At 42.9% G+C, this 26,834-nt stretch overlaps 1 protein-coding gene across 1 annotated transcript in view; it reads left to right on the top strand.

Annotated features, from left to right (window-relative positions):
* The window catches only part of SYNE2 (spectrin repeat containing nuclear envelope protein 2), a 149,463-nt gene that overhangs the window by 99,740 nt on the left and 22,889 nt on the right, over nucleotides 1-26,834 (top strand). Inside the window, exons 83-95 of the mRNA XM_027716626.2 lie at nucleotides 760-893; nucleotides 1,365-1,569; nucleotides 3,503-3,682; nucleotides 5,117-5,245; nucleotides 5,782-5,936; nucleotides 6,279-6,426; nucleotides 7,574-7,668; nucleotides 8,940-9,174; nucleotides 10,606-10,800; nucleotides 11,572-11,697; nucleotides 13,626-13,781; nucleotides 17,375-17,533; nucleotides 18,503-18,669. Coding sequence (XP_027572427.2) covers nucleotides 760-893; nucleotides 1,365-1,569; nucleotides 3,503-3,682; nucleotides 5,117-5,245; nucleotides 5,782-5,936; nucleotides 6,279-6,426; nucleotides 7,574-7,668; nucleotides 8,940-9,174; nucleotides 10,606-10,800; nucleotides 11,572-11,697; nucleotides 13,626-13,781; nucleotides 17,375-17,533; nucleotides 18,503-18,669 — 2,084 coding nt within the window. The remainder of the gene's footprint in view (nucleotides 1-759; nucleotides 894-1,364; nucleotides 1,570-3,502; nucleotides 3,683-5,116; nucleotides 5,246-5,781; nucleotides 5,937-6,278; nucleotides 6,427-7,573; nucleotides 7,669-8,939; nucleotides 9,175-10,605; nucleotides 10,801-11,571; nucleotides 11,698-13,625; nucleotides 13,782-17,374; nucleotides 17,534-18,502; nucleotides 18,670-26,834) is intronic.

Below are 26,834 nucleotides of genomic sequence, written 5' to 3'. Positions count from 1 at the left end.
GGCTTCTTACTTTGTTTAGTGCCTAAGTTCAACTTTGGTGCAATTTAGGTACCAAGGTTCAAGAAAGAAGTACAGGTCAGTCTGCCTTATTGTGGGCTAGCACTGCCTCCATTTTGGGTTGCAGAGATCCCTTGTTCAGTCTCCTGCACGTGCTGGAAGGCATTCCTGTACAAAGCACCAGGTCCTCATACTCCCTTGCACCACAGAGTCCAGATGGACCTGTGCTCTGCACCACCATCCCTCATGCTAATGTCTACTCAGTCCAAATCTAATTCACACAGACAGCAGGAAGTCTGGCTGAAAATACAGCTGGCAAGGGAAAACTGTGGACATTGTTGTATGTGTTTACATAAATGTTATTCACCATTCCTGTAAAAGGTGTTGGTTCTCGGTTCGTTCATTGAAAGCAAATTTTTCCCTTCGCTTGTGCTTCGCAGGGAAATGCTCTGCCATAAGGCTGTGGCATAACCTGGAAGGAGATGCCTGGGCATCGATGCAGGGACTAAGTGCAGAAACAAAGGGAACCCAAGGTCTCCTGAATGATTTTTTTTTTTTTTTTTTTTTTTTTTTTTTAGCTCAGACAATTTTACCTCTTATAGCTTCCTAATTTTTAGAAACAGGCGTTACATTTTTTGCAAACATTTTAATCTGTGCTGCAAAAGCATGGTATTAGTGCTTCCCTATCCCTACCAATCTATAGGGGAAGTTATACTTAGGTTTGTTTATCTCCACAATTAATTGCAATCATCCATTCTGCAGTCTCTTCAAGATGAATCGGAGAACAGTGAAGAAAGCTGGGCCAAGCTCCAGGCTGCTGCCAGTAACCTGAAGAAGAGCTGCTCCCCATCCTTCTCAGAGATTATTGACCAGAAGTGCACAGAGGCACACACTAGGTAAGCCTGCAAAGTAAGACCCCAGTTATTAGTATTTCTAAAAAAAAAAGAGAAGCTGCTGAGGCAGGACTTGAAGGTCTGTCAGATTTTTAAATCTATATTAATCCAACTCACCTGTCTAAGGGTTCCTGTGTGAGGAATAGAATCACAGAATGGTTTGGGTTGGAAGGGACCTTAAAGATCATCCCATTCTAACCCACCTGCTGTGGCCAGGGACACCTTCCACTAGTCCAGGTTGCTCTGAGCCCCATCCAGGCTGGCCTTGAACACCTCCAGGGATGGGGAACTGATACCTTTTAACTGTATACCTTTTTCTTGATGGGGTCCCATAGCACAAACTCCTCCGTATCAGCAAGGCTTCCAGTAACATGGGTGTGAATGCAAAGAAACTCCCATGGGAATTCTATGCCAAATCATATTCTGGAGGAGAACCTACTAGGAAAACACTCTTGTCCTTGGATATGTTGGCAGGTGGAACTCAGTAAACGAAGACATCACAGATCAGCTGCGGGCAGCGCAGGCGACCCTGCAGCTGTGGGAGCCCTTCAATACTTTATGCACTGAGACAGCAGCCAAGTTACAGCAGTACAACGAGCAGTGCACTCAGCTCTTGGATGCCCATGTGCCCGAGGAGAACATGATAGAAACCCTGGAGCAGAGGATACAGGATATGAAGGTACATTAAATGCGTTTCTGCTGCCTGGCACAAACCAAGATTTATTGTTGAGAAACAGATCAAAAGATCACCACCTGTTCAGTCAGTGGAAGAGATAAAATCTGTGGGTTTCGTCCATTAACAGGCACCTTTGTGTTTCTTTTAAACACTTTGCCCAAATCCTTGGACCAAAGCACAGTTAGCACATGATGAGAAGAGAGCAGAAGGGAGTAATCATATTCCAGTTCTGCCCATTTCTGCTCTATACAAAGAATCAGATCCGTGTTGAAAGGAATCATTAAAAGAAAAATAATTTATTTTATGGGGCATTGCTTGGGAGAAGAGATAATAGCTACTAGAACAACAGCTAGGGAAAAAATATTTTCAGAGGACAGGACCATCCTTAGGTTTTCTACAGTCTTCAAGTTGGTTTTAATTGTATTTGGTATTGTGTTTTAGCCTGGTCTCGTGAGTTCACAAATTTCTGAGCTCATTAGATTATTCTAATTGCTTTTTACTTTAGGTAAATGAGATCTCATGCTGAGACCACAGAGTACATTGGACTCTCTCAGACAGCAAAGCTGTCATTAGGTTCTGACATTTTTGGTTTTTTCAAACTGCAATAAAGAAATGTAATAATCCTTATTTCAGGACAGAGCAATGATTCATCATGCTTTATGAATCTCTAGCTGTGTATTGGAAGAAGTCCAGAGTACTCCACTTTGCATATGGTCAAATAAGAGACTTTACATTATAGGAAAAAGAACTCATGTATTTCTTTCTGTGTCATAAACAACTGACAGCAGCAAAGCTTAGACCAAAACATTTTCACTTTCTTCTGATCTATTAATGGCTGTGACATAAATTCATCATTGTGCTGGCAAAAAAGCATTGTGTTTTCTGAAAATTTTTGGGAAGAGTGTTGAACCTACTAAGCAAATCATGACCACCTGAATGCCATTAGCACTGGTGTGTGTGGGTAGAACACATGGAATTTATCGTGGTTTTTTGGAAGTGGTGAGTTAGAAGAATGGGGATCAGTGATATGGCATACAAGTTACATGTATTTGAAAATACATGTGCATTAAAAAATTGTATTTTAATCCCTCTAATCTTCTCCTCTAGTGTATACTAGGAAAGGTTCTGTGGAATTTTGTCACCACAATAAATACAGTCCTATATAAAGAGTAAGAAATCAAAATGGGTTATTTATTCAGTGGCTAAAGTGGTACTTAACAGTATGATCCTTTCCAAACATAGGGGTCAGGAGCAGAAACCATTTTGCTTTTTAGGGAAATGTGCCTGCTCTTTGCTATCAATCAGAAATCTTTGTTTGTTACTCTCAGAAAAGGCACTAAAAAGACAGTGGCAAATTTCAGGGGGTTTCATGTTAAAAGTAAATTTCAGTTCTTGGTCCAAAAAAAAATCAAGTACATTCAATGAGTCTAAAATTACACCCTTTGTTCTTGTATTGCCTTTAGAGTTTAATTTCATAGGATCATTTCTGTAGTAAAGGGAAACAATGAAAACCAAACCTCTGGTCCTCAGTCACTAAGGGATCCACAATACTGGTATGTTTGTAACAAAATAGTGTTTCTCATCTGCAGCATGGGCCGGTTCTTCCATCTGCTAGTGTACACATGCTTTGGAGAGAGGGATATTCTAATTTCTCTCCCTAATTTCCTCTGGAAAATAGTAGTATCCTGCTGCCTGAAGTCACTGGTGTTCCACTGAACTTTGAACTGTGCCTTTCCCAGCACTAGACTCAAAGGATGCAATTCCCATTATCCTCCGGGTAAAAGACTGAGGCTTCCACTATAGCTGAATTTGGCTCCCAGATGAGTTCAACAAAAAGAGTTTAGTTACAGCAACAAAAGACACTAAATGAAAGTGGCACATGAATGACGATCTGATTCATTTACTGACTTGTTTTTCTTTCCCCTTCTCTCATCAGAATTTACAGCATGGCCTTCAAAACATAGCAGGATGCCGTACCCAGATTTATTTGCAGGCTGATAGGATAAAACAGCAGGCTGGGACAGCTGCTGAAGCCATTCTGGTGGAGAAGCTGCAGCCTTTCCAGAGAGCCACCTATTTGGAAAAGATGCTGCAGAGGAAGTTGGATGAACTTCAGGTGCTTTGTTTTTAATATTAAATTAGCTGTCAGTGTGGGGTAACTTCTTACCTAGAGCCCTGTGTGAGCTACATTGGAGCCCTGTAGTTCTTGAATTGCATTTTCAATAAAATAAAAAAAACTTGACAGCGCAATCAACTATGTTAAGAAGTAATACATGAAGCCAGAGGGACAGGTGAAGGAAGGATTTCAGCCTTGCCAGCTTGTGTTGCTCTAACAAGCCTTTGCAAGTGGGCCAAGCAGTGCAGGATCCTCAGATGATTAAAGATTAGGAAATGTATTTTTATTCTATGAACATTGGAGTAAGTTGTGAACTTCCTCAGCTCTGCCTTGGAAGAAAACTAAGGGCTTCAGTTTGCTTTGATAACAGTGCATGTAATGAACAAAAAACCAAACAGAAAACTGTGGCCACTTGATGTAATTTGGAAGACCAGATTCACATGCCTGTTCAGGAAGAGTGGGGAGGGAACTGAACCCAAGTTTCCCCACATGATGTCTGTTCTGAGAAGTGCAGGACTGACTTCTCCTCTGTGCAGATATTCCTGAGAAAACTTCCAAGCAAATGTACTGCTGGACATCTGCTGATGTAAAACTACTCTGTTCCTGTGAAAAAGTCTGATTTCAATAATTGTTCTGTTCTAAAGTAAACCCAAATTCATCAAGAAATTTTAAGCCAGCTCTATTTATGATTCCATCTACCAGCACAGTTCAGTGGCTGGAAGCCAGATATCTTTGTGAAGATAACAGATTTCTCATATTCCCTGTGAACTTCTCGCTGCATGAAAAATTTCATTTTTGGGTAGACATTTTCTTTGATGTAACCCTGTAGTATTACCACAGAAATCTCTCCCTGCACCAGTTTTTGCCATTCATTCCTTATAAAAGTGTTGCTGTCTAAGTATTCTCAGAGATGTGAAGTTTAATTCTTGCCAAGAAAGAAAAAAATTTACCAGTGGTGTTCTCTCTGATGCATAGAAACCAAACTAGAGAGTAAAATTGAATTCCAGCCCTAGTTATTTCACCACAGAGCTCATGGAACCTGCACAGTCTTGGCTGCAGGGACATGGGAGCAGCCCCTGTGTGTGGCTCATTTTCACAAGTTTCTCCTCTTTGATAAGCTGAGTTTTTACTTTCCAATTTCCCAATAAATCAAACAGCCCAAAGCTACAAAAGATATCTCAGAATCCCTATTCCTTCCAGGTAGTTATGAATCTCTCAGGACTGAGATTCAGTTTCTCGTTCTCTGCTTTGGCTTGCATTTTCCCCTTATCCAGTGGAAAAATTGAATAAATTTCAATAAGAGAGCTATAAATACATTAGAATTTGGATTTAACATCTGTTTGTTTTCCTGATAATACTGCTTATTGCTCCTTTTTGTATTCTGAATAAGTGCATTAAATAGTAATTAAGATAAATTTGCAATATTCACCCTAGTTCAATCTTCTACAACTGGAGGATTTCAACAACTGCCTTGATACCCTGGAGGGTCGTGTCAAGAATTGCACAGATGCCTTTGATAGCCTCTGTCTAGAGGAAGGAACAGACAACTCAGAATTGCTCATGGTATGTTGCATTCCCAAGTACAAAAAGGTGTTACTCAGCTCTTGCCTACTTCAGGATGCTCTCTGTGACCTGAATATCACATTACAGCACTTCCATCAGAGTATCTGTAATTTACCCAAAACACAAAAAGCAGTGATTTAAGTTCAAAAACTCCAGATCTGCAGTGTAGGCCAAATGCCTGCATGGAAGGGCGGAAAATCACGTAGATTTGGGGTGGACAGAAGATCTTTTTCCCCAGCTTTGTTCTGGACCTGACCTGTTGCCCTCGATGGAGGATACAAAGTAAATCTGCAAGCACCAGATCTTGAGTATCTGTTCAGTGCTGTTGGAAAAGCGAGCCCTGTGTAAAAGAATTATGACTTTTTTTGTTTGCTATATTCTTTGAAGTTGACACAGAAATTCTGGGGTTTTTTGGGTTAGTGGTTTGGATGTATAACACTCAGATCTTTCCTACAGTAGAGGTTAGGCTTCTGTATTTCTTTGAAATGAAAGAAAGGCAGTATTTTTTTGCAATTAATTAATTTTTTTACTTCCAGAATCACACACTGGAGCTTGCTGCACTTTCTCCAAGCATAGAGAGTTTGAATGAAGCAAGCATTAAGCTGCCACTCAGTGACTTCACCCTGAAGAAAATGCAAAGCCTAACTCGGCTGTGGAGTCAGAAAACAGCAGCTGCTCTGGAATGTTGCAGGTCTGAAATGCAAACAAAAAATCACTACTAACAATTTCCTTTTCTGTGAGGAAAATCAAAACTTGAGGTAGAGCATGGGAAATCTGTTCTCATCTTTCTCTGGGGCTTTCCAAGCTGAATTCTGCACTTGCCATTTACTCAATTAATCAGTGACTATTTATATGGTATTCCAAGTCACTTAAAGCAAAAATCTGAATGATCATAGCGAAAGAAGGTAGCAAAGTGCCAAGTGAACCCCCCACTATTTTAGTATTATTAGCCAGTACATTAGACCATATGCAAACATATCCAGAAAAACAGCCACCAACACAACAGTTTCTGATTATTCATTTTGTTTTACAGTATGCTTGAGGGAACCCAAAACGATGAAAAGAAATTCTTTCAGAAATGTGAAAAATGGATGAAATTCCTGGAAAAAATGAAAGAGGCCTTAAAAACAGATATTCCAGGACAGTTTGAAGAACTGCAAGAGCAACAGAGAGTATATGAGGTAAAGCTAACTCTAAAAATGGAAGCAGCATCTTGCGTGGTGAAGGTGGGGGGAAATCACTAGAAAATGCTATGCCTTTTGAAATTAGATCTGGGCAGAGTTGTACAGAGCATTTCATTCTTGAAATGCTTATTCAGAGGTAACCTCTGAGATGTGAAAATCCTTTTCCAAAATGGATGGATCCCTTTTTGCAGAGATCAGATTTCTAGGACAGCATCTTCAAGTGTTGCGTCATGGAAGTCCTAGATTTCTCCAGCTCTGAGGTGTAATTGTCTGTCTGCCTGTCCAGAGCACTGAAGCCTGTGGCAACTAGCTAGGCAGAATGCTGGAGATCTGGCAGGAGTCTTACCAGTTTCTGGAAGAGCTGAATTTTAAACAAAATGTTTTCACAGCATATTTCCATTTTGACCAGTTGTTAGATTTTGGTGGAAATCTGTTTCACTGGCATTTTCCCAAACACTTGATATTTGTTACAAAGAGACAGTGCTTCACATGTGTATGACAGTATCTGTTCAGAGGAGAAGGCACATTGCATTACTCTAGCAATGGAAAAATAACCAAAATAGAGAAAAGAAAATTATTTGTTAAATGCTAAACATCATAAGCCATTAGGGTGAGCCTTGTTCTGCCACAGTGGGCCACAGCCTCATCCTACCCTGAGTGCTGGGGCTATTTCCACAGGATGTTAAGTGTCTGCATGTTCATTGGGGTCCAGAGAAAGTTATTTTCTCTTTTACTTAGACCTCTCCAAACCAATTCATTCATTGCAATGAAATAATTTATAGAAAAAACTTCTGCTCATTGTTTTAAAGAGTAAATTCACCCTTAAGTGTAGCCTTTTTATACCTTTTCTATGGACTTCTGTCTAGATTGCATTTCTCATTAATGAGTCCAACAAACTTTAGGTTTCAGATTGTCCGTATCATACAGCTTGTAGTGGGTTCTGCTATCACATATAGGCAAATTCCTCCTGCTATCCAAAGAGTGTGAAATCTTTTAGGGTGCATTTGACACTAGCACTTGAAAATAACAGTTTTCAGCATTTGCAATGAAATAAATCCCGTCACTCTAGAGGAGCCAGAAGCAGCTTTCATTGCAAAGGTTGTTAAGTGAATAGTTAAAACTGCTGTTCTCATGGTATTTTCAGATGCTGCAAACTGAGATTTCCATAAATCAGCAGACATTTAATTCCATCATAGAAAAAGTTCTACTCTCCTTGGAGTCTGGAGAAGCAGAGAAAAGGTAATCCATTTGTTTTGCTCCCTAAAATCTTGGTAACTCAGTGAATACGCTGTCTTCCTTGGGGTTGGTATTGAATCTTTGCTCTTGTGAGGACATAAACCCAAATTCTTGGCTGGGTTCACTCTTTAAATAACCTCCTGACATATTTTGCAAAAGTGTGAGGAGGTGCAATAAGAAGGAAACACGAGTGCCCTGGCCAGACTGGAATACTGGTATTTGGGATACTAACTGGCTGTTCTGCCTAACAAACATAATTGCTCCTGAACAGGAGGCTTTTGTTGTGTAATTGTGGTTGAGAAGCTGCCTTCTTACAGAAGGTAATGAGGGTGCTGCATATGAAGGATCCTTTCCTTCTTCCTAGACCTCTGTACTTTTCAAAGTGCAGAGGTGTGAACTATCCACTCTGCCCCTGGCACACATGACAAGTCATTGGCCATGAAATCCAAAACATATGGTAGCTAAACCTGTTTTTTATCAATATGATCTTATACTTTCCTCTGAATCAGTGTGGCATGAGAAACAGTAAGTAATACTTGTGAGCAGAGGTTCAGCTGCCTCAGGTGTTTGCTGTGAACACATTTCCCTCTCTGCCAGAGCTTGCTGCTCCCAGAGAATTGGCAGGACAGTGTATGTGCTCCCCTCAGCCCCTCGTGAAGTCCATAGCTTGGCTCAAAGCTGCCAGGGAAGGTAGGGCTCAGCTAAGCCAAGCCAGTCTGCTGGATTTTTGTGTTGGAGCTACCCCCACAAACACAGGGGTTTGTATAAGAGGCAGTCAGGGGCTATGGCCTCTTGCAGAGGAGCAGAATTGATAGATGGGGTTGTCTTAATCAACCAGCTAGATCTGCTGGATTATTTAGCCATGTTGTATAAGAGGACCAAAAACCTGTTTAAGTAGGTTCCATAACACCACAATCTGCAATTGTGCAGATCAATTTTGCAGCATAATCAGTGACCTTGTCTCACTTGCATTGACCTTCTTCTTCTTCAGAGAAGCATTTAGTGCATAATGTGTCTGATTCCTGTGTATGTTGCTATAACACAATTGCAAGATTGACTTGCCTTATCCATTCTTGTATCATGTAAAAGGTTTTTTTGGATTGCTTAAAATATGTAATACGGAGAGCAGGGCTGAGCTTAGGCCTGCATAGAGCTTTTTGCATTGTTGGGTATTATAACTGGAAAACAACTTTGCAAATGGAAATCATCACAATTATTGTAATATGCAGCCTTGAGATCAAAATAAATTAAGACTCAACACTTGTTATTTTCAGGACAGAGTTTATTTCCAAGCTCACCTTGCTGAAAGAGCAGTGGCAGAATGTTATCCGGATGGTTCAGCAGAGGAAGAAAGATATTGATGGACTCGTGAGCCAGTGGCAGCTCTTCAGGAGTTCCCTTCAGAGTCTCAACAGATTCCTTGATGATACCAACAGCTTCCTCACAGCTGTGAAGAGCCAGGACTGTTATAGCCTTTACCAGCTTAGAAATGTAATTCATGATTTCAAGGTACTGTATTTATTTCTCATAAATCTAAAATACATGGGTTTTTTCCTCAGCCTGAAACAACTTCAGTCCAGTAAGGTAAAAAGCTTTAAAATCACATGCCTTTTTTGGGGAAAAATGGTTGCTGACACTTTTTCTCTAAGCTGAGCACAGTTGAGAAAATATTGACATTGTCATTATACTAGGAAACTTCTTGGTCAACATTAACATTTAGTAGCCTTGTTTGCTAAAAATCTTACTGGTATGAAGAGGGAAATGCAGGGTGCCAGAAGATTAGACAAACCCTGGTCAGTGGGTAACCTCTAGGACTATGTATATCTTACTGACATGACTGCTGAATTCAGGCCCTTTAGTTTGCCTGAAGGAAGAAGGCACATATGTGTCAGGAGAGGCCCTATAGGTCCTGTGTGTGCAGGGATGGGCAGGAGATGCCAGGAGCAGAGGATAAAGCACTTGCAAGGGGGTCTGTCCTTGGAACCATCAGTCCAGGATGCACAGACCTGGGCAGCAGTCCTTCAGGGTGGTGAGTTCTGCATTTCACATGTGGTGGAAAAAAATACTTTCCTTTGTTAATTTTGGATATTTTGGTTTTCCATTTAACTGTGCACCTCCTTGTGCTATAGGAAAGTAAAAACAAGCAGCAGTTGTTCAAAATTGCTTAAGGCAATCCAAAACCTTTCAAAAACATATTACTGAACGCCATTTGCACAATCCAAGATTTATATTGTGTACCCACACACCTAATGTTGATGAATTAACACATTACCAGTATTCCATTTGGTGCTTGCCTTGTTTATTTCATCGTTATTTTTACCTGCTGTGTACAGATGATTTCCAGTAGATTTTACAAGTTAATGCTCATGCTTTTCCTTAGCGAGAAAAGCCAGAAAGTCTTTTCCCTCCTACTCCAAATTGCCCTTTCCCTCCTGCTGCTGTTCTACAGAAAGAAACAATGATCATATCTCCTTGTGTTACCAATTGTTTATAGGCAAATTTGTTATAGGCAAATTATTATTATTGCTGGCTTACTTCACTTGGATATGTCATGATTAACAGAGCTGTTATCTCTGAAAAAGTTTGTCTAAGTTGTTGATGGTAGAGGTGCTAACAGAACTTACACTGGCTTTTTGTTCTGAGTAACTCATACAACTGCATTTCCATCTTTTTGTAACTGCTGTACTTTTACCCTATAGATTCAGTCTGTGAAAAGCTATTGTAGAGTTTTATAAATCAAAATATCAGAGAGAATATGATTTTTCTGAAATTAAGGAAGCCGATAGGAGAAGATCTATTCACTACTCTCTCATGAATATGAACAAAGTAGTGCCTTGAAACTCCTTTTGTGTGAGGCATCTTCCCAAGTGAAATATCAGGAACACGTTTCTGTCACTTCCTAAGAACAGCTTAGAAACTAATTTTGTTTTTCTTTCAAAGAGTAAGACAGTGATTCTTCAGAGGTGGCAGGCTGTGTACACCTTAGTCATCGACGTCGGGGAGAAGTTGCGCGCTGTCTCCAGTCCCGAGACCAGCGCTGCTCTCCAGGAGGAGCTCAGCCAGTTGCAGCAGAGTTGGGGGAAAACCCAGGCCCTGCTGGAGAAGAAGAAGATGCAGTTCAGCGGCACCCTGCAGGTACATGGTGCCCTCCCCACCTGCTCCTCTGGTGTTGGGTCTCGAGAGCTTCCCTGTCCAACCACCTCCAGGGCTGAGCGCTGCAGCAACAAGGCACACGCTCAGCTGCTGCTCACCCAGAGGGGCTCTGAGGGAAGTGCCTGTCTGTGTCATCAGAGCTTGTGGGAAGCCAAAACTGTGGTCCCCTGATTCTCCAAAGAAAATTGAGTCGGCATCCATTTGTTGATACAATGGATGTTCCTGCTCTGATTGTTCTCATGATCCCCATGGCCCGGAGCTTGCTCCTGGTTTGGGCTGTGAAGCCTGAGCTAATATTTAGCTTAGAGAGAGTTAGTGTGACTTGTTGCTCCTCATATTGCACCTCTAAAGAGAAGGGTCAGTCATGTTTATCTCCTTAGAGCAATGAATTTGCTTTCCTGGTTAGGTAGCAGATAGATATGTCTGAAAATTGAATACTGTCATTGATACAATCCCCAGTCCAGAAACTATGCTTGGGTTGAACAATCCAAGCCTCTTGGGTTGAACAAAACAAAATGAGCAGAAATGCCCTGTGAGGCAAGCCTTAAATATCAGAGGCTTCAAGTTCAGTAAATCCAAGCACCAAATCTTTGTGGGTGGTACTATGTATCAAGAAAGAAAATTAAAAAAAACCAGAGCACATGCTTCATTACTTCAGTGTTGGAGATGCTATTTTGTAACATATCCATGTGGTTCAACATGTCATGATAAAGTATCCTCACTCTTTATACTTCCTTGGGTGTCCTTGAGCAGACTTGTGACCGCTTTGAAAAGCAAACCAAGGAACTGGAAAGCAGACTGCGAGAGCTAAAGGAGAAGGTGAAAGATCCACTCCCTGTTGAACACGAAGAGCTCCACAAAGCCAAGGAACACATTAAGGTATGAACAGCCATATTGTATTTAAATAGATACAGTCTTTGCACACCACCTGCTCCCTGTAAAATCAGTTTTCCCTCTTACCTGATCTTCAGTGACACTGAATTTCTCTCTTTTACACCATCCTGATTGCTGACAATCTGCAAAGTCCAGCTGACCAAGAAGACTGCAAGGGATAGTAGTAGTAGTGTTTGGATTTTTTTTTTCCTGCTTCTGCTCCCTTTACAGTCTGAATTTATAAAATTAGTAGTTTCTTTAAAAAACGGGGAAAAACTTCCTTGTCTTAGCTCAAATGGCTGCTATCCCTATGACTGAATCTCCCTTTTTGTTTTCCAATCCATTTTGGACAGGGAGCTCCTCAGGCAAGAGGCCTTGTAAGTCTGCAAAGCACCACACACACCTGCAGGATCTGGGAATAATTACAGAGAAGGAAAATTAAGAGTAAGGGAGTGGCAAAATCCCTTGCAGCCCATAGTGCCCCATGAAAGTTAAATGGAGTGAAAAGCTTTTCCAAGGGATAGGAGACATTTGTCTGGACTGGTCAGTCTTTCATCATCCTTTTATGAAGTGAATTGTTGACCTATGTAGTGGGAACAAATAAGCTTATTAATGAGCCAAGGCTTTGAACTCATTATCAGCTGTCTGAAATCTTCTTTGTGAGTGCTGGCTGCCTTTCCCACGGCAGCAGTCTTGCTGTAGCCCTGAATTATCTGTGAGAGGGCAGCACACAGCTCCTGCCTCTTGTTCCAGTAAGAGAAATTCAGCCGCAGAGGCATCAGGGTCAGACAGTGCCAGTGCAGATGCTGCTCTCAGGTGTCACAGTTGAGTAAAATAAAGTACCAAAATGGCATGGGGGAGAAGGGACCTTCTTTCCTCTCCCTGCTTTTCACTTTTATATGGAATAAAGCTATTTTTCTGTCAGGCCTGGACCTGATATGAGGCTAGTGAAGTCACATGAAATTCCACAGCTCCATTAATACAGGGATTTGCCCCTTGTTAGGATATATAAATACACGTGTGCACATTTGTAGGGAGTAATTTATTGTGAGCCTAAGTAAATTGTAGTCTCAGGTGTGTTTGTTTGTCTTTTTCTCTAGTGTTGAAGCTGGGTCCAAGACCTGTGAAAATCCCCACAGGGCTCAGAGCCAGCACACTTCTGATACAAACACTCACAGGTTTTTTTTTTCCCTTTAAAATGAGACAAATTGGATCCTCTGTAAGAGGTTTTTTTGTTAGATGAGCAAGTGACACTTCCAGCAGCCTCTTTGCAAATTGGGACCTAGGACCTTGCGTGTTGAGTCTCATTTCCCAGCTGCACGCAGTGGTGCCTCTGCTTTTTAGGTGACAATTTTAACACTTAAGGAAAATGTGTAACTTCATTACAAAGAGCAAGGGAAGTTAGGGGAGCAAAGCAGAAGAGACAGCACGTCTGTGTGAATGAGCAATTTAAAAGCTCCACATTCCTGACAAATCTGAGGAAGTGCCTGTGAAATCATTCATTAGAGAAGGGAACTGATTTTATTTTTTTAGCATTTGAATAAATAACCTGAAATTGGAGCAAATTCAGGTGGAAAGCGACTTGCCCAAAATAATTATAATAGAAACAAAAAAAAAGGAAACTCCAAAGAAGTGGGCATGTTTCAGCCTGGGTGTGAAATGCCAAAGGCTGCCCTGGAGCGTGGGGAGTTGCAGGTTGCACTCCGGCACTTTTGGATGCAGCGGTGGTACCAGTGGAGCACATCCCGGGGCTCCAGTGGAGCTCCAGTGGGCTCAGGGAGACCCAGACCAGCCCAGCCCTGCTGGAGAGCACAGCACAGGCAGCTGCACATTCCCTGCTCTCCTCCCCCACAGGCCAGGCAAGGGATTAGCGAGCAGGTTTGGAAAGCCGAGGAGCTTAGTGCCAAGGCTTGTGCTGGTGCATTTCCATGCAGGAGCTGGAGCAGTCGCTGGCAGACTGGGCCCACGACATGAAGGAGCTGCAGGCCATGAAGGCGGAGCTGGCACACCTCATCCTCACCGAGGACATGATGGTGCTCAAGGAGCAAGTGGAACACTTGCACAGGCAGTGGGAAGAGCTCTGCTTGCGGGTAAGTCTTCTCTGGGGGTTTATAGAGGGATGTGTATCTGTGTGGCCCAGCAGGAAAGGGGGGAGCAGGTCAGCAGATGGGGTTTCCCTTGGGTTTGGCTCACTTCTGCAGTTTTGGGTGGGAATGGGGCTTCTCCTGGTGCAGCTGACCCGGGCTGGAGTTTGGCCTTTGTGTCCTGGACACAGACTGCTGAGATTTTTGTTGCAAACCCTTTGTAACTAGTGAGTGCCGAACTGCACAGAGCCCAGATGCAGCTGTTTACTGGAATAGGTGCCTTTGTTCTGGGCTGCCAAAGGGAGGGAGGGAGGGAGGGCTGGGGGGAGGGATGAGCACAAGAATTGCCTGAGGGCATGGAGCAGGGAAAGGAAGGGGGGAAGTGAAAACAAAATGCCAGGAGACTTGATAAAGAAAATTTAAATGTGTTGAAATGGGTTTAAACCCATTAAGAACAGAATTGTCTTTTCTGTAGCAGTAAAATACTGTGAAATATTTGCATTTTTTGTGGCTTGTTACTGTATTACACTTAATTTAGTGTTGCATGTGAAATTGCTGGGGAGCATTTACAGCAAAGTCACATGAACTTGATTCATTAGGTTATTATGCAGTTTGAATGTGTTTACTTTGCCCTCTTAACAGGATTGGAAGAAGTAAAATAATTTGGGATCTTACATTACTCTGAGTGGCTCTACACACCAGCAAGCAAAACTCTTGCCTCTCTTTACTCACAACTCTCTAGCTTTTATTTTACAGTTTGTAAAGAAGTATCAAAGCAAGTTAGTATTTTGTTTCTACCTCTTACTCAGGCAAAGGTAAAGCAATCTTGGTGGGGATATTGCCAGAGTAATGAACAGCTATGCTTATTTCACAAACTGTGCTGTGATGAAATAGTTATTTGGGTTAATTTTTTGCATTGCAATGAGAAAGAAGAATTAAGTATCTTTACCTGAAATGGGATGGTTACTCTACAAGCAGTGTTTTCTCTGTTATTGCTTCTGAACTCTGAAAATAATTCCAGAGACATCCTCCCCCTTCCTGAGAAATAAGGGCCATTATTTTTAAATCAAAATGCCTGAACCATTTTCCTAATGGGAATCTGTAGTTAAGCTTATAAATGCAAGAACTTTTATGTTTTTCGTTTTTTGGTGAGCTGCTGAAGCCTGCTGTCCCCACTGTGGTGAATAACCCTGAAAATTAAGCTTTTTTTTTTTATGTACCCTACTTCAGTCTATCCAAGTGGTAATTTCCTGCAGTAATTTAAGTTCAGATTTTATTTGAAATTTCCATTTTAATTTCCTGAGGGAACAATGTTTAGCTCAGTCCATCTTGGAGAGAGGAGAGAGGTGACATTAATGTGACTGTGTTAAGCACACAGAATCCGTAGTGGGAGGAATCTGTTCGGGGCTGTAGTGGAGGGAGGAACTGAAATGTTTGCACAGCCCTAATGAGCCTCCGGAGAGCTGGCACTGATGCTCAGCGCCTGACACCAGGGCAGGAAAGCAGACTTTGCCGGCTCCGCTGTTAGCACAACTGCTTTGTTTTGGCTTACAAATGAGAGTCAAGATGTATTGTGTGAAGAAAAGTCTGCAGAATAAATGCAGAGAGGTGAAAGAGCGACGCCGCCGCAGCTGTCACCGCCACGGCAGCGGGACAGTCAGATGCCTGTGCTCGGCTGGGCAGGGACACAACACACGGAGGGAGCAGATGCACTCGAGGGATTAGCGTTTGCAGAGCTGCCCTTGCAAGGTGCATGTAGGTCACAGATTTAACTATTCACACTGGCGAGCAGAGCATCCCATCCTGATGAATGCCGGAGTACGGGTGGGGCCTGGGCCTTGATATTCCTTTAGGCTCCCTTGGGAATGCACATCAAGCTGTGGATGCAAAATGGAGATGGTACCAGGGCAGCTGGTCCAAGGAGAAAGTACTCAAAGCAGTGGATTGAAGGGCTCATGTTCCTAGAAGCTTGTCTGGGATTTTTTGGGTCATTCCTGTTATACCCACAGTCTGTATTGCTTAGCCAGATAAAAGCTGCTTCTTGTTCTCAAAATCCTGCCTTGCCCCTGTGCTTAGCAGGCAAAAATGGAGTTGGGATCATGTCAGGATTTAATGATGTCTTTACACACATGCATAACCTGTTCTTACGCTGACCAAGTTAACTCTTCACACATGAGATGTTGCAAGTCATAGAGGAAGGATGAGGGGTTTACCCTTCATACCTCTGAGGCTGACAGTACAAGGGAGCATCCCAGAGCAGAGACCCCCTTAGAGAGTTTCTGAGGTCCCTGGCATCTCCAGACTTCTTCCGATGGAGAACTTTGGAGACAGTTTCCCTGTGTCTCAAGACAGTGCTTTCAGCCTCATCTCTTTGCTTAAATCATCATGAAGGATTCAGAAATCACTTCCACCTCTCCATCCCCTCGTTAAAAAAGTCAGAATTTAAAGGACAAAAGCAATATGTTGGGTGAGGGCTTGCTGCATTCTCTTTTGATCCTGGTGTTACGTGGAGCTGGTCTTGCTTCCACACTGAACACTTAAACTTCCCTCTGGGGTACAAAATAGTGTTAGAGGTTAGTCTGTAAGAATCAATAATGGAATTTTGAGGAGTCATGCTGTATAAGGTGCATGTGAGATGTGAAGAGGGAGTGTTTCCTGCCATGGGGTGATATTTAGAGTGGCCATTCGCAGCCAAGACAAGCAAAATGTGATGTTCAGTCTTTAGACAAAGTTTACTGGTGAGGGGTTGTTTCTCCTGTTTCGGTAGAACCTGTACTTTTTTTCCCCTTCCTTTGCTCCATATATCTTAGTACGGGAATCCACAGAAGTAGATAAATGAATACAAATACATATTTAAGATCCCTAGGCTAGAAACAGGTACTATTAGCTAGAATAAGAGTGACCCTGCTTCTTTCTGAGATATTGGAGCAGTGGTAATAGCTCTGCTGGTTTAGGCAGTATCAGACCTTAATTTCTCTGTCTAGACAATTTGTTTATCAGTCCTGACAAATGTAATTTTGATGGGGGAAAAAATCCATAGTTTTCAATGAAAAGGATAGATTCTTGATGCTAATTCTTTTGGAAGTTCTCCAAGAACTGGTGAGCGAATGGAAAGAAAAGAGGGAGACTTTTATAGAGATAAAATTATTCCAGTCAGGAGTTGCACAGTTTCTCTTACAGTGGCAGAAAAACAAGAACTTACCAAGGTGTTATTTCTCTTGTGTTATGTATAAGGCCATACTAAACAGTATGTAGTAATTAAATATTTTATATTCCTTCTTTGTTTGGCATTTTCAGGTTTTCACCAAGTAACATTTTAAATTATTATATAAGCACATTATTTATAAAGCTGTCACTCAGTTTCATTCTTCTGAGGGAGAGAATCTGATATTTACTTGTCAACTTTTTGCCCTGCTATCCAAAATAAGATGTAATAACAACCTGCTTGCTGGCTTTGAAAAGTAGAGATACTTGATAACTGCTCCTGCAAAATGGAATATGATCAAATGCAGTCTAGAAATTAGAAGGCTCATAATTGCTGGTTTCCTTCCTGAGAAAGCTGTTGCTGGAAGTTAATATTATTTTATGCTTTTCCATAGGTGTCTCTGCGGAAGCAGGAGATCGAGGACAGGCTCAATGCCTGGATCTTGTTCAATGAAAAGAACAAGGAGCTGTGCTCCTGGCTGGTGCAAATGGAAAGCAAAGTGTTGCAGACTGCAGATGTTAGCATTGAGGACATGATAGACAAATTGCAGAAGGTAAGTAGCAGCACTGCTTTTCTTCAATTGCAGTCTGGTAGCTCGTTATAGAGACACCATTCCTCATGTACTTCTTGCTTCTTAGAAGTGATACGTGATATAAACCAACAGGTAAGGGCTTTTGTGAGTAGGTGAGCTTTTCTAGCATCATCTCATATCTTCTTGATGTTCAGACTTGGAGCATAATGCAAACAGAAATGCCTCCTGAATGCATTTAGGCATGGAGTGTGAGCTGTGTGAGCTGCAGTAGTGGGGGGTCTGTGTTGTTGGGATTTTGGGGCATATGTGCACACACAGCACTGCTCAGAGCTTTCCCTGCTGGGGATCAGTGGTGTCCTGGGAGCAGCTCACTGCTCTCACCACCTCTATCATCTACACAACTGGTAGTCAGAGGGCAAAGAAGATCGAAGGACAGGGTAGGTGAACAAAAAGTTTCCACAGCCAAAAATAAAACTTAATTTTGCCCCTTCCCCATGGTAGTTAGTGCTTTTTAATACTTTTGTATTAACTTGGTTTTAAAAAGGACTATTATTTTTCTGCCGTGTTCCTCCCCATGGCTAAAAGGTCTCAATATCTAATCCTAGATCTCCTCTGCATAAGAATACCAGCAAAATAAAGCCATCCTAGACTTGAATTTGGGTTCCTTTGAGGTAACTTCATTGAAAAACTACTTTAAATCAGGAAAACAGATAAAATTAGAACATTCAGTTTCTATTTTTAGGAGTACTTACTCCTGGCACTTGCAAGTCTTTAAGCTGCTTATTTTTTCATAGTGGCATCAGTGTGAGAGGGCTTCTTCATTGAGATTTTCTTCTTCTTTTAAGTGAAAGAGTTGTACATGCTAATGTAGAAACTCCAGACAAACCTGACTTCACATCACACGTGTGGGAAAAGAAAGAGATAGTTTTGTTTTGGTTTTACTGTTTTGTTTTGCCCTCTAGTTAAGCAATGTTTGTGTATATTTATCAGGACTGCATGGAAGAAATAAACCTGTTCAGTGAAAATAAGCTTCACTTGAAACAAATGGGTGATCAGCTAATCAAGGCTAGCAACAAGAGCAGAGTTGCAGAAATAGATGACAAGCTCAACAAAATCAATGATCGCTGGCAGCACCTCTTTGATGTCATTGGGTCACGGTAAGAAAATGATTTTCAATGTTTTATGTGAGATAAAAGTCAGAGGCTTATGTCCTTGACCATCAAAAACAGACTGACACGACTTTTCAGTTCTGTTGAAATGTATTTTTGAGAGTCAAGCTGAAGTGAATGCTTTTTTTGTAATGACTTGTTGCTGTATTAGGACACCAGATGTCTTAATTTACTTAATGGTAGAGGGCAGGGTTTAAAAATTCATATAAAATATAATTTTTATTATGGGAGCTTTGCAAAAGGAAGAGTTAAAATGATCTCTCTGTTGCATGTGTTGAATTGCAACTTGATTTTAAGGCAGTCTGGTAGGAGTTCATGTGGCCTTTTTAGGAGAGCCTCCTGTTTTAACAAAAGCCTTTGTTTCACCCTATGCCTGAAAGCACAGAATTTAAGAATAGATTCTGTTCTGTCTCTGTAGACAGTCAGATTTATAAAATGATAACGTTCCTTCTTTACATTCAAAAGCGTATGAAATTCCATTTAATATCAGTGCTGTTTCTTTACTCAGTCTCTCATAAAAAACCTGAAAGACCATATGAGTTTCTTTTAAATTTAGGATCTTTTGTATGATGGTGAAATGTAAAATACTACCAGTTGAAATTAAAACAAAAACCTGCATAGTCTAGGCAACGACCTCTTCTTAAAGGATTAAACATCTTTATTATACTTGACAGAGTTAAGAACATCATGATCATTTTAGTATTAGCCTTACTGAGACGATCCCATTTCATCATTATCTCTGAGTTTCTACCACAGCTTGGCAGGAGGAGGATGCTGGGCTGGTCTCACCCCCTGCTGAGTTTATTAGTAATCCAGAAATAATAAGGCTAACACGAAATTAGTATTGGTCTAAACTTCTCTCCCAAGGTTTTGTTCTGCCAGTAATCCCCCTCTGTGGGCCCTCAGAAGCTCTGTTGCTGAGTTTGGGACAGATAAGGCGGGTGGTTTGTGCTGTGACAATGTAGTGCTAAGTGTGCTGGGCCTTAATCAGGAATGAGATCTGAATTAATGGTGACACATGAGCCGTGAATGATTAAGCAGAAGGTGCCTTCTTAAGGTCCTACACTTTGCAGGTAGTCTTGCAATGGTTGTCTCAAGGTGTCTCTGTGTTTGATCCGGTGCAGGAGAGAAAGCTCCACTTTTATAACAGCACTTTTCCTGTTCTCCTCTGATGGTAATGTGTCACTTCTAAAGCACTTTTATGATCATTTGTGTTCTGCTGTGTGTTAGTTTTGAATTGTAGCAATTTTCAAATGCAGGTTAAAACTGAGGTTAAAATGGCACATTCCTACTATTCTTTAGGAAAATATTCTAAAGAACTGATGGGATATTTAGAGAGATTTGGATGTCTTATTCCAGCACTCTGTGACAACAGAGCACTTGTTTGTCTACCTGGGATGTCTTAAATCTTTACCTTCAGACAAGTGTACAGTGGTGCTTTGAGGTACATTAGTGTGGATTTGCCTAGAGCATCAACAAGGCTGCCAGTATTTGATGTCTAAGTGGATATTGCAGCTACTGGAGAATTGGTGTGATGCTTTATGATTGTTCCTGTGTTCTTAATCCCAAAATGTCTGTCATATGCCAGCTTCTACTTGCGATTTCCACCAATTTCCTGCTTAGCACCAGGGTAATGAACTGAAAGGACCTGGCAAAATGTGATTTTAAGCAGCTCCCTCGGTGGTCCAAGGTTATCAGGCAGCCCCATGGGCTCTGCTGGTCCTCTTGGACTTAGTATTGGCAGAGGTTCAGTGTATGGCAGCGTTTTGCAGCCTGGGTGCACATCTCCTCCCTCGCCTAATCCCCCTTGCTTGGGCTTGGCTCCCAGCTCAGCAGTTCTCAGCTGCTCAGTCATAAATTACCACCAGACCTGTGAGCGTGGGTTGGGATGCCCCGTGCTGATAGACTGTCTCCTTCCTTTTCAGTAAAAAAAACTGGTATTTATGCTGTGTTGAAAGAGCTCATGAAAAGAGTGTGGTGGCAGAATATTCTGGCCCTGCTGGATGGAGCCATCACAATCCAGACATCCTCTCAGGATCCCGAACATCTGCTGTCACCAGTTTCATTCAATGGATAGTAGGATGGGTTGGCTGAAGGGAGCCCTTAGGGAATGGTACAGGGGCTGTACACCCACTGTGGCCCTTTGGAAAAGATACCGTGGCACTGCAGGACTGCTGCCATGTCAGCACACCTGTGCAAAGCCCTTTTCTTTGGGCACTGATTCATGTCTTGGGCAAGATAAGAGGAATGGAGGAGATGCCTCAGGGAAGGAGTGCCAGAGGACCTTGGAGGGTTTGAGGATAGGGGAATTCTGCCTGGAGAGATGTGATAAATCTGACTGTGGTGGGGAGAAAAATCTTATCTTTCTCCTGAAATAATGAAATTAGAAAGTAGTTTTGCTCCTATCTTTTCAGATCAGGAACTGTGGCAAGTGAATTGAAGTGTAAATTTTCTGAGTTTTTGAGTGAATCTGTGACCATTTGAAGCTTTTTTTTGACAAGTATTACAACTTCAGCAGTTTCTGTTGAACTCACAGTGATCTGCTGCCTTTATTTGCACCACAGCCCACTGCACCTTGGCTCTCTGTGGCTCACCCACCATCACAGGGGCAAGGACCAAATCATGCTATGTCTTCATAGCAGGCCAAGATTTGGGCAGAAAGTGAACTACAGAGCCACTGAGTAGGGGGAGAAAATGTATATTGAATAGCTGTGTGTTCCAAGCCAGTTCTTCATTTTGGGCACTGAATCTTTCTTGTAGAAAGGCACTTTTTGATCCTGTGGTTCAAGAGTATGAAATAACCCGTATCCACAAAGGAATCTAATTGAGATTAGATTCAGTTCTGTGGCTGCTAATATCCTGCAACCTGAGCAGCATTTTACCTTTTCTGTAGTGCAGTGTTATGGCTGTGTGATACCAACATGAAACCAAAGCAGCCTGGAGGCAGCGTATCAATGCAGAGTGTTCCTCCTGATAGCTTGTTTCACCTTTTAAAACCAATAAACGTCCTGGGACAGATGGACAAATTAGGTGAGCTCCCTATTTAGTCCTTGAAGTGATTCTCTTAGTTCATGGTGACAAGCTCAGATTTGCCATATGGCTGCACTTGCAGGACTTAACACTTTCATTATGTGCCTGTGCTTGGCTTGTGCAGTGACAAAAGCTTTGCCGCGTGTGTTGCGCCAAGCCACGCTCTGGCTGCAAACTTGGAAAAGTCTCAAAATGTTAATTTTCATGGGATAAAGTAACCATCAGGGCATTAGCATTCCTGGAAAGGAGAACAAATGAATTCCTGTTCAGCTCAGAAGATACTCTTACTAGGGGAGTTTCTCCTGCTGGAGTCGTAGTTGATGGATGGGAAATGCAAACACACTAACAGGCAGAAAGGGAGCCTTATGCTGACTGTAGAAATGGACACAGAAAGGATCTTGCTTCTGTTGCTGAAGCAGTAGAAGGACTGCCCAGGCTGCACACGGGTGGTAGACAAGCAAAAACCTGCAGATTGGTCTCTAATGTAGCTGATGTTGCATTTCTGTACCTCTGGACATCCTGCCACTGCTGCTAAGCTGTGGAAGGGGGATGCCATTTCTCAGCTGCTCTGGCTGTGGGCACACTGTGATGTGTTTTCTTACTTGGTGGGTCTGGTCCCTGTTTTCAGCCTTGTGGAGAAAGGCAAAGTTTTTGTGTATGTAGCAGGAATGGGTTCAAATGACTGCAACCATTTATGCAAGCATGAAAATGCACGGAAGCTAGGAAGGTCAAATGTGTCTTCTCGTTCTTTTAAATAGGAACCCTTGGCAACTGGGTGTTTTCCCCGTGTTTGCAAGCTGCCAGCTGTCATTGCAGGGTCCAGGAATCTTAAACCGCCACAACCAAAGTTAGCCCTTCCTTCCCACATCGAACTTGGGAAAATCAAGGTGTTTTCAGATGGTTTCTTGCGTACCCTGGGGGACTGAAATTCCCAAACATCCTGAAGATGCTCAGGTTGCAGAAAAACTGGGAAGAGGTTTAAGCTCTTCAGTGACATCACTTTGTGCTGTGCTAGATGTCCACAGAGGCTTCATTGGGGAGCTCCAGTGAACCACTGCTCTGTGATTCCCTCTCCTCCCTGCACCCCCACTGTGGCTGGGTTGTCCCAAAAGCTGCTCGGGCAGCAGTGGGCCTGGTAGGTTTGGGGACTGAGTTCATACCACCACTCAGGTGGTCTCTATTTATTTTCCGCTACCTTGCTTACCCTTTGGCAGGACAGACTATTAGGCACCACGTGTTGCTGTGCTGTCACAGCCCACAGTCAGTGTAGGTGCACTCCAGGTTCAAAGGTCTCTTTGAATTGCTGCAGATCAATATTGCAATAATGCAAGGGAAGCAGAATATGCTGCAGAGAGGCCCCCAGGTAAATGATAACAGCAATGTCCAGCAGAATCGTACTGGTTTGTGTCAGTACCACTGTAAAATCTCATTCTTGTATTTATTTTGGTAAAAAAAACCCCTGGATAATTGAAATCTCAGTCACAAAGTGCCTGCTTTCTTTCCATGTTCCCTCTGTCCTTTGAGGATTACGCTTTGCTTTGGTGCAGAGGCTGTGACAGAATTCATTATTGTATCAGCCATGATGGTTGGGCTTATTTTGGTTATGCAATGTGTGCCGGGAGCAGGGGGAGCTGGCAGTGCAACGGGAGTCCTTGTTTCCTGCAGGCTGTCGCCATTCCCAGTGTCTGCCTGTAAAGCTGGGGGAATTATTTCCCCATTTTCTCAGACCTACCCTTTCAAATATGGTTTTGAACCACCCTGGACCATGATGTTAAACCGTGGAGGTGACTGAGCATGATTTACCTGTGCAAATGTCCAAAGCCGCCTCCCACTGTGCTGTGTCTTCCCAGGCACTGTGTGTCCTACCGTGTGAGCGATCAGCAAGCCAGTACAGGTCTTCAGGAGATTATCTGAATACTGAAAAACCTTTGATTTCAAAACCATTCTTTGCATTTTTTGTGGGATTATCCTAACTTCTTTCTTTTTTTCCTGATATTGGCTGGATGGGGAGTGACTTGTAATCCAAGGTTCTCCAACTTCCGCCTTTTTTTCCCACCCCGTGATCTCTGGCAGTCATAACACAGAGAAAACATGACAGTGTGTTTTTCCACAAACGAATGATATCATAAATGAAGATTAGGGCTTATTTTGTCCTCCAGCATAACAGGCTATTTGCACTGGAGGCCTTCTGCCTGGTCTGGAAGGTTAAAGAGAGGACAGGTTAGTGTGTGGGAGATTTAATTCGTCCTTAAATACCTGGGATATAATGGTAAAGGCGAGAGAGCAGAATGCAGGGGGAAGTAAGGATACCTCTCTGTGCGTGGTGCCTGTGCGTGGATGTACGTGCTCTCGGTTTTTTGGGTTTGCTTCAAATTGACTCCGCTGTAAATCATCCGGGGCTGAGACTCCAGTCCCTCTTTTGCACAAGAAATGAGCACTGCATCCACCTTTCTCGGTGCCGAAGGCTTCAGCTTCCAACCTTTTTGTCGGCAGCCGCAGGCAGCCGCCCCGGCGTGCGCTTCCTCATGGGCTAATTCTCTTGTGTCAGAATAAAGCTCTCGTGGTTTTGTTCTGAGGAGGGATGCGGCCGTTCGCCAGGTAAAAAAAATACCAACGCAAAACGTCGGGGTTAAAGTGAGGGGGGAGAGCTACGGTGTCTCCCCAGCTCAGGGTCGGGGAGGAGGAGGAGGAGGGCGAGTCTCTCTCCCCCCGCCACGCGGGATGCTAAAGCGGCGGATAAATAGGGCATCTGTGGAGGAGGGGTTTCCTCTTCCATGCCTGCCTGGTCGCACAGACGGTCCCCCTTGCAGCTTGGGATTTGCAAGCTGAGGAATGGTTTTCTCGTGCGAACAGTAAGTGCGGTGTTGGTGAGCGGTGCGGGTGTGGTGGGTTCTGTGGGAGCAGCGGGACCCGCCGGCCCTGGGCGGCGGCGGCGGCGGGGGGAGGCGATGCGGTGCGCCAGCGGCTCCCTGCAGTTCTCCCTGGACAAGTGGATAAGTGGGAGAAGCGGCGTGTTAGCAGCAGGAATAGCGCTCAGGGGCCTCTCGCTTGAAATCAGCCGTGTTTGGGGGTTGGCACCCAAGGCGGTGGAGATCTGTGACAACAACCTTTGGACTCGCCGGCGGGTGACGCGAGAAAAGCCTCCTCCGGCTTCACCCGCTGCTCGCTCCCTGTGCGCACACAGCCCACGGACACGGGGCTTCTGGCATTGTACCAGGACCGAGAAATGTCCTTGCATTTTATAATAAGGCCTAAAATTTGCCTTCGGCGTCACCTCTCCACATCGGTTCTTTTGTCCCTCACACGATTAGGCTCCCCCTCACTGAACAAAGGTTTCCTGGGTTGTGCATCTCATTTGTTTTACCGGCTGGTAAACAATCCTGTCAGCTGGCAGGGCAGTTTCGGCTCCTCCTCCGAAAGAAACGTACTGAGTCTCTTTTTCTGATGACATTTGTGCTCGTGAAGGAGGGTCTGGAACAAATGTCAGAATGTTGTTCATTCCTTCAGACACTAGAATTTGAATGTTACTGTTTACCTTATTTGAGGTTGCCCCTACCTTTCCTTGCAGCATTTTGACATCTAAGCCAATGCAGTTGGCAGGCATTTTGTAGTTCTTTTTGCTTGTGTGAATACATTTCAGTCAACCTGGAAGCTCCTTCTACTGATATATACTTCCTGAGTAGTTACTACAAATATTCTGTTTATTTCTGTGGCTGTACAATGATTCAGCCTGAGACAGCTTAATGGGTTTCTCTTGTAACCCAGTGCGGGCAACTTCAGTGAGGGTTTTAAGACCCAAATCCAATCTCTGGTCAGGTCAGTTAGTCCTTCTGTTCACTTTTGCAGCCAGCTTTTAGTTATAATCTTCCAGTTTTGTTCTTTTTTCTGCCAATTCTATTTTGGTGTGAAGATTAAGACATTTAGAAACTGGCTTTGTTTGGCTTATCCCAGGCATCTTATGCATGTGTCTAAGTGCTTTTATGAATCAGGGTGTTATTTTAGCTAGGCCTGTTGTAAAGGACAAGACAAGTCTGAGTTTGTTGGGGTTTTTTTTTAGACTAGTGGTGATATTTATTGGATTTTTTAAATTACTACTAATTCTTTTGGTTCTGAAGGCATGGTGAATGGTGGCAGGTGAGCTCTCATTGGGAAGTGAACAATGGATAAGTAGGCCTTTTTTCAGTAAACAGTAAGTTTTTCGTGTTTGACCAAATAACCTGAGAATCAAACTTGGTAGAGGAAAAATTCAATCAACAGTGGTGGCACCTTCCACCCTGTGGCTAACTGGGAGAAACTGGTTTCCTCTACTGCACTTGAACTTTTATTGCTGTTAATTCACTATGTGTTGGGTGATTGGTCCCGTGGACGGGGGAGGGAAGCTTTTGTCCCTAAGCTTGGAGGCTTGCACTGTGCACCTCCACCCAGCTCCCAGCAGGACTGTCTTTCCCTAAAAATGGTCCCTTCAGGATGCATCTCAAAACAGTTCATGTGTTTTCTGTTAGGCAAAGAGCAGGTGATTTGCAAGAATACTTGCAGTGTGCAGATATGCATCTGAGAATGGTGGTTGCAAATGTAAGACTTTTATAGATGTAATTAGTCTGTTTTACTCTGAGCTGTAGCCAGAGAAATGGCAGTTCCCTGTGACTTCAGTGGAATCTGAGGGTGCTCAAGGAGGATGCTCAAGTTTTTCATCATTTTACTCATTGCTTCAGTTTAGAACCCTTGCCCTTTACCTTGGACTCTGTGTGTGCTGACAAGAGCAGATCAGCCATTGTGAACATCTGGACAAGGCTGTCCTCCCATTTACCCACTGCACTGGTGTGAACTTCTGTTAGGTTTTTATTCCTCTTTGTCTGCTTAGCTCGAGTTTGAGATTAATGCCTTAGAGCATTAAGGGTGGTCAAATGACTGACAAATGCCATATTCTATACAGAATATGTAACAGATTAAATTACTTAATTACAGTGGTGTATCTAATGGCAATTGCTAAAAATTAAGTACAAGCTCCCAATACCACAGTGATGCTGTTTGAGACTGTTGCTTCTAGTAACACTAGAAGGTAAAGACCCACATATTTATGGTGATATTCACAACTTGAAATTTAGAGTGGTTTCTAAACCAAA

This window comes from Pipra filicauda, unplaced genomic scaffold (genome assembly GCF_003945595.2).
Source record: "Pipra filicauda isolate LSUMZ 115617 unplaced genomic scaffold, ASM394559v2 scaffold151_size3305965_pilon, whole genome shotgun sequence".
Lineage (NCBI taxonomy): Eukaryota > Metazoa > Chordata > Aves > Passeriformes > Pipridae > Pipra > Pipra filicauda.
Note: the sequence above shows the minus strand (reverse complement) of the source record. Positions and strands in the feature narration are given on the sequence as shown.